The following is an 18,298-nucleotide window of genomic DNA, read 5'->3' on the forward strand; positions in this document are numbered from 1 at the left end:
AGAAGGATCTGTGATTGTTGGCCAAACTTGCCAGGAAATGATCAGGCAAAAAAAAAAAAAAAAGGAAATGATCAGGCTTGTTCTCATTAACTCTTGAAACCTACAGTCCCATCAGTGGGCTTTTGCTGGTTTGAAGAAGGTGCAATCTACCTCAGAGGAAGGTAACTCTTAAGAGCCATGGTGCCAGAATCTGAACTTTCACCATCCAGCTCAGACTCCTCCTGTGAAGCCAGAATGGCTTCTTCCTTCTCTCAACACCTAGATCTCACCATTGACTATATAATCCACACAAAGTGTATCAATATGTCCTGCCTGTGACACCTGCTGCTATGTTTTTGAGCTGCTTCTAAACCACCTTGCAGTGGTTTGTGCTAATGTCCCTGAAGACAGAGGACCATCCCATAGCTCTGTGTACTTTAGGACAGCCCTTGTCACCTAATCCTCAACAATGTCAATTAATTTGATTAAATCACAGCACCATAGGATGAAAAGAAAAGTAGGAAAAATGCATAATTTTATGCTCCAGCCACAGTGAGCCAATTGCATTCCCCAGCCTCCTCTTTGTGTCTTTGCACATATAGCTGGCTGGCCCGGGCCTGGTAAAAGTGAGGGCTGTGGCAAGGATGGGGAGAAAGAGAGGGAATGTGGACAGACGGACAGAGTTGGAGCCTGCACAGGAGAGGATGCATGTATACATTCAGGCCAATGGGACACGAGTCACCTCTGCTCTTTGGGGAGGCCCCAGCACAGAGGTATTTCAAAGCCCCAACATCTATGAAACAGCTCTGTAAATTTCCATTTCCCATGAACTATGCATTTTATGATCCTATCTCTTACAGGGTTACCCTAACTGACTGAGAAGTTATCATCTTTTTTCAAACTCTCCTGGAAGGGCTCTCAATCCTTCAGAATCTAATAACACAGGCTATTAGATTATCCAGAAGGAAATTGAGATTTGTGAAAGGCTTATACTGATAAAGCCAATCAAAATTAGAGCTTTGTCTCACAGGCCATGCAGGTGGGAGTATATGTATACTGATGTACAATTTGACAGTACCCATCAACACGTAACATACACATGTCATTTGATCTAGAAATTCCACAGACATACTTGTTCAACTGCCCAATAGGCGAGATGCAAGGATGTTCATTACAGTTTCAGATTTGAAGCAGCTTAATTCTCTGTGAATGTAATTGTTGAAAAAAATCACAGGATCTCTCTTCAGTGAAACATTATACAGTCATTATAAATAATAAAGTAGTCTTTGCAACAAATGATCCTGGAAAAAGGAGTCTTCCATATGTAAAGCAAACAAAAATTAATTTTAACTCTTACTTTGCCCCATACATAAGAATTAGCTCAAAAAAGATCACAGACCTAAATGTAAGAGCAAAAACTATTAAACTTCTAGAAGAAAATATGGGAAAATCTTGGATTAGGAAAAGATTTCTCTTTTTAAATTAAATTATTTTTTCTTAAATAAAAATGGTATATATTGGGCAGCCCCGGTGGCGTAGTGGTTTAGCGCCGCCTGCAGTCCAGGGTGTGATCCTGTCGACCCGGGATCGAGTCCCACATCGGGCTCCCTGCATGGAGCCTGCTTCTCCCTCTGCCTGTGTCTCTGCCTCTCTCTCGCTCTCTCTGAATGAATAAATAAATAAATTTTTAAAAAAAGGTATATATTTAAGATATATAACATGATGTTTTGATACACATATTTTGTGAAATAATTACTGCAGTCAAGCTAATTAACATATCTGTCAAATCATATGGTTACCTTTTTTCTAGTGAAAACACTTAAAAACTACTCTCTTACAAATTTCAACTGTACAAAACAGTATTGTTAACTATAGCCATGCTGTACATTATTATTCATCCCATATAACTGAAACTTTGTACCCTTTGACCAATATCTTTCCACTGTCCCCTTTTCCCCCAACCCTTGGGATTTGACTCTCTGCTTCTATGATAAAAGTTTTTTAAATAGGACACAAAAAGCACCAATCATTTAAAAAAATGTTATACTGGACTTGCCAAAAAATTTAAACTTCTGCTCTCTGAAAAACAATACTAAGTTGAAAAGACAAGCCAAAGACTAGGAGAAAATATTTGCAAAACACATATATGATAAAAGATGTGTGTATTCAGACTTTGTAAGGAACTTTTACAACTCAATGATAAAGAAACAAACAACCCAAATTTTTTTTAAAAAGGGCAAAAAACAGATATTTTACCAAAGAAGATATATGAATGGCAAATGAGCACATGAAAAGTTAATCAACGTCACTTATCAGTCATTAGGGAAATCTAAATTAAAACTTTAATGAAAGATCACTACATACTACTAGAATGGCTAAGTTTATAAGACCGACAGTTCCAAGTGTTGGTGAGCATTTGGAGCTACTGGAACTTTAACACACTATTGGTGGGAATATGCAGAATGGTACAACCACTTTGGAAAACAGTTTGGCAGTTTCTTTGAAAGTTAAATATATACTTACTATACCATGCAACAATTCTACTCTTTGGTATTTATACCGGACAAATTAAACCTATATCCACCCAAAGACTTGCATCTGAATGTTCATAACTACATGAACATTCTTTGTAGTAACAAGAAACTAGAAACAACCCAAATGGCCATCAATTGGTGTAACAAATTGTGTACCATGCAATACTACATGGCAGTAAAATGTAATGAACTGCTGAAACAAGTATTATGGATGAATCTCAAATGCATTATGCTAAAATCAACACAAAAGGCTACATACTGCATAACTTCATTTATAAGGTATTCTGGAAAAGGCAAAACTATTGGGATGGAGAACAGATCAGTGGTGACTAGCAGTCAGCTACAAAAGGGACTTTTGGTGGTGATGGAACTGTTCTTTATCTTGACTGGAGTGGTTGTTTGCTTTGTCAAAACTCATCAAACTACTCTTTGATGGTGGGAGTATATGCATTTTCCCTCACTAAACTTGACTTAAAAAAAAAAAGGCAAAGATAGTTCACATTTATGCCTGGACATTGAAGGCTGTCCACAGAATATTGCTGAGTAAAATTAGAAAGATGCAGTGCATCTGACCAAACAAGTAAATCTATTTATTATTTACATGTACAGAGAGAAAGATCTAGAACACTATACATTACATACTTGGGGATGGAATTATGTGGGATAAGAAGAAGGAGGGAAATTCTTAAACTTATACATACTTATATTATTGGAAACTTTTACTTTGGGCATAGCTTAATTTGTAATTTAAAAGATTATTTTCTTAAAAAAATAAAAAATGATTTTCTTTAAAAAATCAAATTCTTAGAGTAAAGAAAGGTAGGAAAAGGTGTCTTTTCTACATTAATGAGGTCCAACAAGCCCCAGCCAACAAGCCCTCTGTCTGAGAGGCACAGACAGTCCATTTTTGATTGGCCCTGCCAGAGAACAGAGCTCTGAGCATGTTCTGGCCTGGAACTAAGGATGATTTGGTTATGCTGAGGCCATGGCCACCTCCCACCAGCAACTGCATCAGCAGGAGAGAGAGAAGACTGGGCAACCAAAGAGCACCTGGGTGCTTCAGTGGTTGAACATCTGCCTTTGGCTCAGGTCGTCATCCTGGGGTCCTGGGATCGAGTTCTGCATCAGGTTCCCGTGAGGAGCTTGCTTCTTTGCCTATGTTTCTGCCTTTCTCTCTGTGTCTCTCATGAATAAATAGAAAAAAATCTTAAAAAAAAAAGAACCACTGATCTAAGGGTTCAATCAACAAAATGAGTATATTCACAGTAATTGAATTATTGGGGTATAATTATCCAGATGACCAGCAGGAAATTTTGGACAAATTTATAACTTCCCTAGAGAATTCTAATTTGTAGCAGTGTTCTTCTAGTCTCCTCTTCTCCATGTTTCCCCCTCCCTTTAAACATCACATCCACCCTAAAAACATATGTAACCATATTTTCAGATTCCAGTTTGTAACTATATTTCACTTTATTGGTACAGAAATTCTCTGGAAGAGGCCTGTGGTTTGTAAATTCAAAGATATATTTTGAATTGAAGACATTTAAAAATATATCTCATTACTTTTTTTGTCTTTCATATATACCCCAAATTTCTTTTACAATTCCCTCCTTATATATCAGCTTGAAGTCCATTTTTAAAACTGAATAGTTCTTGAATTAGGAACTCTACAAACTCAAGGCAAGTGATGAGTGGTAGCATCCAATATGCAAATGATCTTCTAAAAGTAATTTTCCATTTTTATTCCTGCCGTATTTCAGTCAGTCTGGGAGATTCCTGGAAAGAACATGTGCTAGAAGCATTTCCATTTATATTAGTAGTTGGCTCCATAAATAGACAATTTGTTCTACTTTTCTCTGGATCATCCTATTTGCCTAAGCTGAGTCACACTGTCAAAGAAAGCTGGAATGGTTTATATTCAAAGAACTCTAACTTGTTAGTCCCCGGGTACAATTATAAACACATTGAGAGAAAAAGGAAAAAATAAACAACAGTTATATATGTTCCCAGAAATTGGTAGCATTTCTATATACTAATTATGAAGCAACAGAAAGAGAAATTAAGAAAACAACTCCACTTACAATTACACCAATAAGAATAAACTTAACCAAAGAGGGGAAAGACCTGTACTCTAAAACTATAAAACAATGATGAAAGAAATTGAAGATGACACGAACAAATGGAAAGATAGTCGTGCTCACAGATTGGAAGAATTAATATTGTTATTGTTTTGTTTTGTTTAGATTTTATTTATTCATGAGACACAGTGAGAGAGAGAGAGGCAGAGACATAGGCAGAGGGAAAAGCAGGCTCCCTGTGGGAAGCCTGATGCGGGACTCAATCCCAGGATCCCAGGATCATGCCCTGAGCCAAAGGCAGATGCTCAACCATCGAGCCACCCAGGCATCCTTCATTTTCTATTTTTTATACTTTGATAGGATTTGAATCTTACAACAAACATATTACTTTTATGACAAATAGATGAAAATGCTTTGAGCCATCCAGGCACCCCAGAAGAATTAATAATGTTAAAAGGTCCATACTACTCAAAGCAATCTACAGATTCAAAGCAGTCCCTATCAAAATACCAACAGCATTTTTTCGCAGAACTAGAATAATATTAAAATTTGGATGGAATCACAAAATACCCAAAATAGCGAAAGCAATCTTGAGAAAGATGAACAAAACTGGAGGTATCACAATTCTAGATTTCCAGATATCCTATAAAACTGCAGTAATCAAAACAGTATGGTACTGGCACAAACACAGACACACAGATCAATGAACAGGATAGAGAGCCCAGAAATAAACCCACAATTATATGGTCAAATTAATCTATCACAAAGGGGGTAATAATATACAATGGAGGAAAGAGTCTCTTCATTAAATGGTTCTAGAAAAACCGAACAACATGCAAAAGAATGAAGTGGGACCACTTTCTTACACCATACAAAAAAATGAACTGAAAATGGATTAAATGCCTAAATGTCAGACCTGAAACCATAAAAATTCTGGAAGAGAGCAGCAGCAGTAATTCTTTGACATTGGCAGCATATACCATTATTTTTCTTGGTGACCTTTCTCTCTCTCTCCAGCCAGCCAGTGATCTATTTTTATTTAGAATAGAATATGGTTTTTATTTTTTATTTTTTTGGAATATGGTTTTTAAAAAAATAATGAATGTAAAGTGTTTACTATGTAATGGTCTAATGGAAGGATCAAGATATATTAAAAGAGCTAGTGAGAAGCAATTTTCAAAGACCCCTAAGCCAAAGTCCCTGGTGAGCAATTTTTCTCCAAGGTCTTCTGGGTCTTTTTTTTTTTTTGGTTTTCTGGGTCTTATGAAAACTATCTCTTATTCTGTTGAGTTCCATGTTGCCAGGAATTTGAGGAGCAGCCTCAACTGCACATGGTCAAGCACACTGCCATGTGTTACCATTGCTGAGGAGCTAGATTTATCCCTTATGTGGCTGTCACTCATAGCACTGATTCCTTCTCTATCCCTGAAACAGCATCCCCCCCTCTTGTAACTTGAAAAATGCCATCTTGTAAATTGAAAAACATCTCTTGAAAAACACCATCTCACCTGTATCCTCTTCATTATCAATCTCATGGAGTCAAATCTCAGCCCAAAGTTGGTCTAGAGGCCCCATTAGCTGTTCCAAGGTGGAAACTTTGTCTCACGACACATTAAGCAGATAAGCAATCCAGAGGCTCTCAGCTTGCCACGTACAGGGTTGACAAAGTGAATGGCATATGGTAGTGACTCAATGGATGCTGAATTAAATAGAAACTTTATGATCTATTTATCATTGTTGTTCCTTATACTTTTGCTACTGTTCTTTAGGTCATACTGATTTTTTTTCTAAAATTTAAGTCAAGCTTTTTGTACGATAATCAAAATAGGAAATTCCGTCAGTTCTCATTTCAAAATCACAGGCCCATTTGTTCTCTTTCAACCCTTTTCTCTTTTAAAACTGTCCCTTCAAGGGCAGCCCAGGTGGCTCAGTGGTTTAGGAACACCTTTGGCCCAGGGTGTGATCCTAGAGACCCAGGATCGAGTCCTATGTCAGACTCCCTGCATGGAGACTGCTTCTCCCTCTGCCTGTGTCTCTGTCTTTCTCTCTCTCTCTCTGTGTCCCTCATGAATAAATAAGTAATATCTTTAAAAATAAATAAATAAAAATAAAATTGTCCCTTCAAGACAAAACCACACAATATGTGGCTTTGGAAAAATCACTTATTTTCCTGAGCCTGTTTCCTTATCATGGGAATAATAATAATAATCACTCCTTTCCAAAGGTTGCTGTGGGGTAGCTCAGTGGTTGAGCATCTAACTTTGGCAAACACTTAAGCAACTCAGCCACCCATGTGCCCTGATACACATAGTTTTGTTTCATCTTCACAGCAACCTTTTGTTTTGTTTTGTTTTTAAAGATTTTATTTATTTATTCATGAGAGAGACAGAGAAAGAGGCAGAGATATAGGCAGAGGGAGAAACAGGCTCCCTGCGGGGAGCTTGATGCCAGGGACTCGATCCCAGGACCCTGGGATACGACCTGAGCAGAAGGCAGACACTTAACCAATGGGAACTGCCATGAGGAGAGAGGACAGCCGAGGAAGCTGGCCTCCAAAGACAGCCCTCTGTGAAACCACACCTCATGGCAGTCATGGCTTTGTGTAGTCCTCTCCCACAATGAATTTGGGTTGGCCCTGTCACTCCTTAAACCAAGAGAATAATGCAAAAGGAACACTGACAGTTCCAAGCCAAAGTCCTAAGAAAGCCTGGGAGCTTTTACTTGTACCCTGGTGGAAGTCAGCTGCTTGTGAAAAGCCCAGGTACCCTGCTAGAGAGAGAAGCCCTGGAGGGGAAAGGCCCTGTAGGGGAAGACACTGCTTGTGTAGACAGACCACATGGAGCAGTTGGTTGGGCCAACCTAGCCCACCGATCTATGACTGTCAGGAACAAGACTGTAGTCTTACTTTGCTAGGTTTATCGACCCATTGCAAGGAATCAGGCCATGGTCCAGAGGAAATATAGGGAGACACATAACATAGGATTCAGGAGAGGGGGTGGAATGTAGGTGGAAGAGAAATGAAGCTGAGTGTTTTGTTTTTGAATTGAAAAATCATTTTATTAAATTTTTTAAAAAGATTTTATTTATTCATAAGAGATAGAGAGAGAGAGAGAGAGAGAGAGAGAGGCAGAGACACAGGCAGAAGGAGAACAGGCTCCGTGCAGGGAGCCCGACATGGGACTCGATCCTGGGTCTCCAGGATCAAACCCTGGGCTGAAGGCAGCACCAAACTGCTGAGCTACTGGGGCTGCCCCATTTTATTAAATTGACGTCATTGAGGAATCACAGTGTAAGGTGATGTTAAAAGCCAATGATTCTTAGGCAAAGCATTTGGAGAATATATACGCATTATATGAAGAGAGATGAGGGGGCTCAAGGAGGATGAGTGGGGTGCAGACAGACAAAAAAAGATGGGGGTTCATGAGAGAGTTTCAACCTTCCAGCCTAGTTATAAACTAGAACAGTGCAAATCTGCTAGGAGCCTGGCAACGGGATTATGATGATACTGTGCCTGTCTGGTCTATGAAGTGTCAAGCCGTATGTAACATTCCAATTCTTCCAATGGCCATCTTTTAGAAAAACTAGGATGCCATATTTTACAGACCATAAATCTTCATACCATAAAATTCACCACTTAAGAATATACAAATAAATTATTTTAGTATTGAATAAAATGTTCGATAGGGGATCCCTGGGTGGCGCAGCGGTTTAGCGCCTGCCTTTGGTGTGATCCTGGAGACCCGGGATCGAATCCCACATCGGGCTTCCGGTGCATGGAGCCTGCTTCTCCCTCTGCCTGTGTCTCTGCCTCTCTCTCTCTCTCTGTGTGACTATCATAAATAAATAAAAAAAAATATAAAAAATGTTCGATAGGCTCAAAGCAAAGCAGGCTCTGTGAAAAGGGACTCAACATCAGATCTGGACTATGAAGTGGACCTTAAGTTCCTGTTTTATGGAATTGTATAAAGTTATGATAGATAGAGAAATCTGCGTGCAGAAACTCTGCACTGCATTTGCAAACCAAGGCTGTTTGGGCATGTCAGGTTTCTGATAATCTATGATTTTAGGTTATCATGAATAAGGAAGATGGATGTTAGGCATTTCCAGTGCAATGTGTCCTTGGATAAAATATTTCCTTCTGCTAGCTTTGTATCTGGCTTTATCTATGTCTCTTATTCCAGCTTGATGAATGGCTAGGCAGATTTTTACATTCCTAGCCTGAGCTAATTTTTACTTTCTCAGAGTAAAAAAAGGCAACTCAGAGCTTCCAGTCTGGTGGAGCCTCTAGAGGACTCAGTTCCAGCTGCCATCCGACAGCAGCTGCAGGAGAGACTGAGATGAGGAGAATCAGCTGAGCCCCACCAACCTGCAAAGCTGGAGGAGAGATAGTCTTGTCTTTAGCCCCTAAGTTTGGGGATGGTTTGTTATACATAAATAGATTACTGAACCAGTCATGCTTGAAAAAGACACCCCCCACCCCACCCCCTGCCACCCCCGCCAATGAGATGATCCTGAAGGAAGAAGGAAATGGGAGAGGAGTGAACCTAAGATAGATGAAGCACTTAGAAGAGACTGAGGGTTACCCTCTGGTGAGATGTCAGAGAGCAGCTACCTATGGGGGGTGGAGGTTCACTGGGAAGGGCATGAGGGAGCCCTCTGGGTTGCTGGACGTGCTGTATATCTTGATCTGGCAGTGGTCATGCGGAGGCATGCTATATACACTTAAGGTAACAACTAGAAGCTCAAGCTGATTTCTATTATAGGGTAATAAAAGTTAACCAATGCTGGTGAAATATATACTTGCTACAAACATACTAATAGGTAAAAATAAGACATTAAGACAGATACACGAAGTAAACAAATATTTATGGAGGAGAAAAGTAAAGTTGTGAATTTAAACATGGACTAAGATGCCAAAGAGGATCGTGACTGTGAGCAAAGAATTTAGAAAGAATATAAAATTCCAAAGTTCCAATATTCAGAATTCCAATTTTCTGAATTAAATTAAAGAAGTAGGCTGTACCCTCTTCAAGGTCAGGTCCTTGGAATTAGAGATGGAAGGAAGCTCTGAAACCGTCTTTCCCTAGTTCTCCAACTGGGCTACACACGGGGATCACTTGGGAGCTTTTGAAATATTGATGCCTGGGCCCCACCCTAGAGATTCAGACGGGATTGTGCTAGGGTGTGGCCCAGGAGTCAAGATTTTTAAGATCCCCAGGTGATTTCTGTATGCTGCCAGGATTGAGAACCACTGGTCAATTTCAACCACTCTTTTCACAAATGAGAACAGAGGCCCCAATACTGACAAATGGCTTGCAAAATATCCATTAATTGGCTGAAGCCAATTTTCTCTGATGTGCCTTAATAGGAGAGAGCTGTAGCATGGATAATACCAAACAGTGAATAATCTAAAAATAATTTCTATTTGGTTTGGGAAAGCAGCACGTGACTTCCCGGCCACCGACTGGTCTGGCTAATTCAGTTTGGCTCAAATGAATGTGCCTTTTCCTGAGTTTACACTGACAGCCCCGGCCTGTGCTGAGGGGTGGAAGGAAAGCAGCCAAACTAAATACTGACCATGGTCAGCTCCCCAGCTGTCCAAAGCACACAGTAACTATACAGACGTGGGGACTTCTCTTACCAGAAGATTCCACAAAGGGACAAAACTAGGTTTTTCCTGACCCTTTGTTTAGGTGCCTAAAGCATGATGAGGGAGTGAAGGATGAGGGGCTATTGGCTGTCAAGGGGCATTTCTGTGCCAGGTTTTGTGCTGTGCATTCCTTAACAGCATATGCTCCAGACAATGCTATGAGTTAGGCATTCTATTATCACCATCTAGAGATGAGGAAATTGAGACTTAGATTGTATAACCACCAAAGCAGAGCCAGGACAGAACCTCAGGCTTATACTCTGTCCAAGGGGGACAGTTGAGGCCTCAAGCTGAAAAAACAAGCCGCAGATGGACTTGGGTCTGATCCTTGGATTTCTTGCACTGCTGAACAGACTTTGTCTCCCTATTTTTCTGCCCAAATAGTGTAAAGGGAGCAGTAAAGGGACCTCCTCCAGATGTGCCTATGGCAGCCATGAGGAGCCAACTGCCAGGATCCCCAGCTGCTGCTCTCTGAAACCCATCACCTGATCTGAGCCAAGCTCATCTCCCAGGCACCAGGCTGCTCTTCTTCAATGCCTGTGCCTAGTAAGATATGAAGGAGGCCTGTTCCTGGGAGACATGGGACTGTGACAGAAGCTTTGCCAAATCTTCCTCAGACTGCAGGCATCAGAGGTGCTTCCACCCCACCTTGCCTCCCAGCGTCAGGTCTGCATGGCAGTCTGATGGCCCCCTCAGCCTTTTCCTGTTCTTTCCCGGTTTTCTCTCATACAGGTGGTTCCCTGAATAAAACCTTCTGGAGTATTTAATCCCATGCAATGTCCCTCCCCACTGGTGCCCCCAACCATGTACCCATCATTGTAGGGAGGAAAGGTCACCCTCTGCTGACTCTTCTCAGGAATCATGGTCTGAGATCGTGAAGGTGAAGACTACAGAGGAACAGGTTTCTCAGTATGTCTGCCCTCGTCATTGGTCTTTGTGCCACGAAGGAAGACCAGGAGACAAATGATTGACCAGCACCCCAACTAGCCCTAATTCATTTGCCAAGAAGTTACCTTTTATTGCAGGTGTCCACAAGCACAAAGGCCAACTTAGAAAGGCTAGGGATTCTTCTCTGACGTTACACCCTTCGGGGAAGACATTCAAACCCTGCAGGCTCAGGAACTCCTTGTAGGGAGATTTTGTCATCTTTTGCTCCTCCTGAAAGAAGAAAGCAGACAAACCATATGCTGATTCTCAAACACCTAGAACGAAAGTGGTGCATATCCAGTCACCAGCATCATTTAGCGTTGTTCTGAAAACACCCACAAAGGCCCCCAGATAAAAGAGAGGAGAAGAAGAGGTGTTTCTTTTTAAAAATATTATTTTTAAGTTTGTATTTTAATTCCAGTTGGTTAACATATAGTGCTCTATTAGTTTCAGGTGTACCATTCAACAATTCCATACAACACAACACCCAGTGCTCATCAGGACGAGTTCCCTCCTTAATCCCTATCCCTTATTTCACCCATCTCTCTCTTCTACCACCACCCCTTCCCCTCTGGTAACCTTCAGTTACTTATCTATGAAAGGAAGGAGAACGTTTAAGAGAATTCATCTAGGCATGAAATTAAATACACAAAATATGCAAACAATAACTTACTATAAACATAGTAGAACAACTCACTTGCAATAGCACAAAACAGATTAATGTCTAGGAAAAAATTTACCAAAATTGTGCAAGGCTAATATAAAAACTTTAAAACTCCATTGAAGGACAAAAACACCACCTTCAAAAATTCAAAGATTTAGCATTGAATAGAAACAATACTTTAGGATTCAATTCTCCAAATATCATGAGTATTTCATATATTCATTTAATTGCATTCTGTCTTTTTGTGTAATTCTGATGCTTTGACACCAGGAACCTCGCTGACTGACCCTGGAGGGACTGGCCCTCCCAGGTTAGCTAACTCCTAGAAAGAGCAAATAAAACTCTCCTTCCATAGGCAAACCAACGGATGGGGGGGCCCAAATTCCCAACCGCCCTCTTTATCACAGTCTGTGTGGGCTCTCACAATCCTCTACCCTCCTGCCCTAATTACCACAGAGCCACACACCCAATCACTGGGGCGCCCCTGAACTCCAGAGCCCTTGGAAAGTATTCAAACTGGCCAATCCTAAATCTGTTTACTGTGCCTCACCTCTTTTCTTGCTGAGGAGATCCCCATAAAGGCTTCAGCCCGCTAATTCCCTCTCTATGCCTGAGACCAACCTCAGTGTCTTCTTCTGTGGCCTTGTGTGGTGCATTCTCATATCATGAACTGTAAGAAAATATCTTTTCAAGACAATTGTCTCCAGATCTGTTGGCCTTACTGAACCTCAACTTTTTCTATTAGTACACGGCATTTCAAAGCACACTCTGGATTTGTGTGTGTGTGTGTGCTAGTGAAGTGAATATGCAAAAACAAGTGAAGAAAACCATGAAAATTCTGAAAAATGACAATGTAGGTAGGATGGTGGGGAGGGAGATAGATGGAGTGGCTGGTGAAGGACAAGGAGGCAGGGAAGGCACTGTGTTATGAAATGGTTTTATGAACGTAGTGGGTATAAATTTCAGTTCAAGACACTCAAGTGTGAAAGAAATATTTATTTTTAGTAATTCAACTCAATTTTATCCTCCATTTGGCTAGGGTGGAAACTAAATTCAGTCATGTCAGGGCCTCATTGGCCCCCAACCACCTTCTTCCACACTGCTCTAAGAACCATTGGGCTTATCTAATACCCAGGCATCAGGGATGGGTTTCTGATTCTTGGTAGCTCATGTATCCATGGTGCATCCTTGTTGGGAGGCTGTTTGCTGCAGCTTTTGTGATCTCAACTCCTCCTGCGTCACCTCCTCTGAAAGAAAAGGTCTGTGATGTTTATATTGCTATATGCCATGTAGATGTGGAGTCTTCAGGGGTGAATTTGCAGAGAAGCATGTCAAATAGCAGCAAGAGGACACAGGCCCTGGATGATGAGGGGTAGGTGACATCTGGGTACACACTCAGTTGAGTGGGGGAGGGCAATGGGAATTTACTGTGAACATTCTGAGTAGTGACAGAGACACACACACAGGGTGCTGTAGGAGTGCAAGGAAGAAGGGGGTTTCATGGAAGAGATGTCTGTTGAGCTAGATCTTAAAGGATATAGACGATTTCATATGACAAAAATCAGTAGGTGTACACAGGGCACTGTAATAGTAACAGCATGAGCAAAATTCAGGCTAAGATGAAACCACATCTGATTTCCTGACTCCACCTTCATCAGTGGGAGGTGGGGGAGGGGGCTTCCCAGGAATATGCTGGGACCAAGGCATGAGCCACATGACTCTAGATTAACCATTCGATAGACCACAGGTCATTCTAGTCACCGCTGATACAAAGAACAAAATTGTGGATAATGCCATCTTTGTGGAGATTTCCAGGTCTGAGTTAAAATTTAAAGTGTTTCCTTCAAACTTTGAAACTGATGATTCAGGAGTGCCTGGTTGTACCATTCTCTGCTCCCTAACTGGAGAAAACATTCAACCTGGATTTACCATGGGTTCACTGACTGGCTAGCCTCTCTTCTGGAAAAGGTCTTAGAGGGAAGATCTAAGATAATCCAGTAAAATCCAGGAGTGCAGACAGTGCTGCTTGCCAGATCTGAATCCAAGCAAGGTAGACTTTTATTTGCACCTTATCTATGGGAGGAATTAAAAGGATCATCAATTTCCTTTATCCACGTGACTCCATTATTCAGATTAGCAGTAGCAAATGCAACCAGAAAACAGATGATTCAGACTTCTTCTGTAACATTTTTTTTTAAGATTTTATTTATTTATTCATGAGAGACACACACACAGAGAGAGAGAGAGAGAGAGAGAGAGAGAGAGAGAGAGAGAGAGAGAGGCAGAGGCAGAGGCAGAGGAAGAAGCAGGCTCCAAGCAGGGAACCTGATATGGGATTCGATCTCAGGTCTCCAGGATCACACCCTGGACCAAAGGCAGCGCTAAACCGCTGAGCCACCTGGGCTGCCCCTTCTGTAACATTTCACGTTCCATTCATCAGAGTCTGTTTTATCAGGGTTTCTCAGTCATAACTCCCATGTGGAATTTCACTGGTTTCCAACTTTCCTAATATGTTCATATGAAATACTATCCTAGTCACTCCAAGTTCCTTTGTTTCAGTCATACGGCACTTCTTCACAGGAATACACTGCTTCCCCATTGTCTAGTTAAGTGTTTTGCAAAAGTAAAGGAACAAAAACATTTTTAGATTCCATATTTTCATTTTCCTTTAGTGTGCAAGAATCCTACTAATTCTTTGTAACAGAGTTGAGACTCTTTTTCTTAAAAAAAATATACTCACTTTACATAATAAGCTGGGCTACTTCAAAGTTGCAAGTGTTAAGTAACCATAGAAAATATCCACTTAGCTATTTCCAAACCTCATGAATTCTCAATTTTTATTTAGTGAACTCCTGCAGAGCAGGTGGCTGTATAAAACCATAAAATCAGGGGCACCTGGCTGGCTCAGTGGGAAGAACATATGACTCGATCTCGGGGTCATAAGTTCGAGCCCCACACGGGGTACAGAGAGTACTTAAATAAATAAACTTAAGAAAAGACAAGGGGGAAATAAATGCACACAACTCGTTTTCCAGGAAAAGACTGATGCACTTGGGGAAGTTAAGATCCATTTACTTAAAAAGTACAATTACACTGATAGGCAGGACGTAATTCCAGAGTGTCTCCTCTAAAGTCATACATTCCTAAAATACAGTAGCATCTGTGTACCTTGTATAGGTCAGGCATAGGGCTAGGAGTTTCTGGATAGCTTCCCGAATTCCCAAACAACCTCATGAAGTATGAAAGGTTTTGGAAATTATATGAATAGGGGAATTAATCTAAGAAGTCCTTTCCCACCCCAGATTCTTAGTTTTCCTAAGAAAACCACCCTTGTCTACCAAAGTTCAGTTTTTATGAGACACTTGAGTACTCCACATATTGGATCATATAAGAGTATTCATTATATTTTTAAAGATTTATTTTAGAAAGAGAGAGAGAGCATGAGTGTGAGGAAGGGTAGAGGGCAGACTCCCCATGGAGCCGAGCCTGATACAGAGCTCCGTCTCACAACCCTGGGATCATGACCTGAGCAGAAACCAAGAGTCAGATGCTCAACCAACTGAGCCACTCAGGCACCTCTAAGTGTTCATTATTAAACTAGGGGGTGCAAAATGTTTTATCAAAGTAAGTTTGACTATCAACCAATAGATTCATCTTAGAGGGGGTTTTTCAATATCTTATCCTTCTAAGGGAAAATTCTTTTTTTAAAAAAGATTTTGAGAGAAAAAGAGTGTGTGCACACAAGTTAGGGGAGGGGCGGAGGGAGAGGGACAAGCAGACTCCCCACTGAGCACAGATCCCACCGTGGGGCTTGAACCCACAACTCTGAGATCCTGACCTAAGCTGAAGTCAGAAATGACTGAGCCACCCAGGTGCCCCAGGGAAAACTGTTATAAGGAGACTAATTTCAAGATTACTTTTACAAAATAAGCAGTCAATGGACAGTGTCATCAGTGTTTCTGGATTAATCTGGTCTTCATATGCTCAGACTGACCTCTGCTGGATAGTCTACTAACATGTTAACACTTTTTCCCCTCTTGAACAAGTATTTTCCCCAAATTATATTGGTATTTAGATTTATATAGTTCAATTCATGAATACTTATCATATATTCCACACTACTTTACAGCAAAATCTTATATTGCACTTGGCCACCAGAGGCAACCACACATGGGCAGAGTAGGAGGACACTAATGAGGTTTCTAGGAGCTACCCATTATCAACACCCCTTTAAATATTCTTTATGCTTCATGTAGCCTGGGCTCTCTAGGATGTATCTCAGAAATACATAAGAGTATCTGCTGCCTGGACCCAGTTTCAAGGGCCCACTGTTTAAAACCACAACTCCCTGAAAATATCTCCTGGACGGACATCTCAAAGCTGGAGTCCACTCTGTAGAAGTCACTTATGCCCCTAAGTAGCCAAAGGAGATAAGTCTGATGTGTATGGTGCAAACCTGCTGAACTTTGAGATAAAGTCCTGCTCCAAAAAAAAAAAAAAAAAAAAAAAGTCCTGCTCCAATTCATATAAAATTGCAGATAATAAACAAGAACGGCAGTGAAAATAAATGATACTTTAAAGAAAATAATGCCTTTCTGATAAAAATTACATAATTACTTTCATTTAAAAGTATTATAAAATAAAGAAAAAAATAGAGGAAATAAAAATTACCTATAATTCCATCACCAAGTTATATTAAAATTTTGGTTTTGGGCAGCCCGGGTGGCTCAGTGGCTGAGCATCTGCCTTCGGCTCAGGGCATGACCCTGGAGACCTGGAATCGAGTCCCGCATCGGGCTCCCCGCATGGAGCCTGCTTCTCCCCCTGCCTGTGTGTCTGCCTCTCTTTCCCTCTGTATCTCCCATGAATAAATAAATAAAAATCTTAAAAAATAAATAAAAATAAAATTTTGGTTTTGTTATGGCCATCTTTTATTTTTTTCCGTGTATGTACGTGTACACCTGTAGGTGTATACTCTGACCTGTATCCATCCATTTGGTAGTTTGTCTTTTTCACTAGTATTATACTGATCGTTCCTCCATTTACACATACCCTTTAGCAGAATTTTTATGAGGTCAACAGATTGAGGTCAACATACATAACCATTGTCTAGTTATTAAACACTGGCATTGTTTCTAAACTATGCTGAATGGCCTTATATATAAATATATGACCAAATATTTTATTATTTCTTTAGGATACACTCTCCAAACAGGCTCACTGAGTCAAAAGTTAGGGCGTATGAACATTTTTAAGATTCCAGATACTAGCACTGCTAGAATTACTCTCTGAAAATGTACCAATTTCAACTTCCACCACAGCACACAGCGCCATCTTCATTTACCCTCACTGAGAATTATAATTTTATTTTATTTTATTTATTTATTTATTTATTTTGAGAATTATAATTTTAAAAGTGCTTTGCCAGGGCAGCCCTGGTGGCGCAGCAGTTTAGTGCCGCCTGCAGCCCCGGGGTGTGATCCTGGAGACCCGGGATCGAGTCCCACGTCAGGCTCCCTGCATGGAGCCTGCTTCTCCCTCTGCCTGTGTCTCTGCCTCTCTCTTTCTCTGTCTCTCATGAATAAATAAATAAAATCTTTAAAAAAATAAAAATAAAAAATAAAATAAAAAATAAAAGTGCTTTGCCAAATGGATAAGCAAAAATAAGGGTTTTCAGTCTAACTTATACACTCACATTTATTCATATTCATTCATATTTATACTCACTGAATTTTTAAAAAATATTTTACTTATTTATTCATGAGAGACACAGAGAGAGAGAGGCAGAGACATAGGCAGAGGGAGAAGCAGGCTCCCCACAGGGAGCCAGATGCGGGAATTGATCCCAGGACCCAGGGATCATGACCTGAGCCAAAGGCAGACACTCAACCACTGAGCCACCCAGGTGCCCCTGTATTTTTTCTTTTAATTACACATTCATGCCCTTTGCTCATTTTTCTACAAGTATATTAATATTTTTATTTATAAGAGTTTTTTTTTTTATATATTAAGGCTACTGACTTTGTTGATCTCAGTGTGGTATACACAAACTAGGTCTGCTAATCCAAACATACCCTGAAATTATTAGTTTGAGTATAGTATGACTTTTCCTTTGGCTCAGTAAGTTCTTTCCAGAAAAGCAAAACAAAACCCCAATTCATAAAGTACAGAACAAGCCCATTAAATACTAGAGAATCTAAGGTACAAAGTGATCAACAGATAAACTAGCTTACTGAACATATCTCACACTAAAAAATTGAGAATTTTCTCCTCAGAAGATGTTTTTTTAAAAAACATGTGATTTTGGGGTGCCAGGGCAGCTCAGGCGATTAAGCATCCAACTCTTGATATTGGCTCAGGTCATGATCGCAGGGTCCTGAGTTTAAGCCCTGCCTCAGGCCCTGAGCTCAGTGGGGAGTTGCTTGAGATTCTCTCTTTCCTCTCTCCCTGCCCAACCCCCCCCCCC

At 40.5% G+C, this 18,298-nt stretch overlaps 1 protein-coding gene across 11 annotated transcripts in view; it reads right to left on the minus strand.

Annotated features, from left to right (window-relative positions):
* Positions 1-18,298, minus strand: part of LOC140614043 (2-hydroxyacyl-CoA lyase 1) — a 118,619-nt gene that overhangs the window by 64,542 nt on the left and 35,779 nt on the right. For all 11 annotated transcript variants that reach the window (XR_012014939.1, XR_012014940.1, XR_012014938.1 and 8 more), the window contains one exon: positions 11,255-11,399. Coding sequence is in view for 8 of the 11 variants with exons in the window: in XM_072792821.1 (XP_072648922.1) it covers positions 11,255-11,399 (145 nt within the window). In the remaining 3 variants the exon portion in view is untranslated. The remainder of the gene's footprint in view (positions 1-11,254; positions 11,400-18,298) is intronic.

This window comes from Canis lupus, chromosome 22, assembly GCF_048164855.1.
Source record: "Canis lupus baileyi chromosome 22, mCanLup2.hap1, whole genome shotgun sequence".
Classification (NCBI taxonomy): Eukaryota; Metazoa; Chordata; class Mammalia; order Carnivora; family Canidae; genus Canis; species Canis lupus.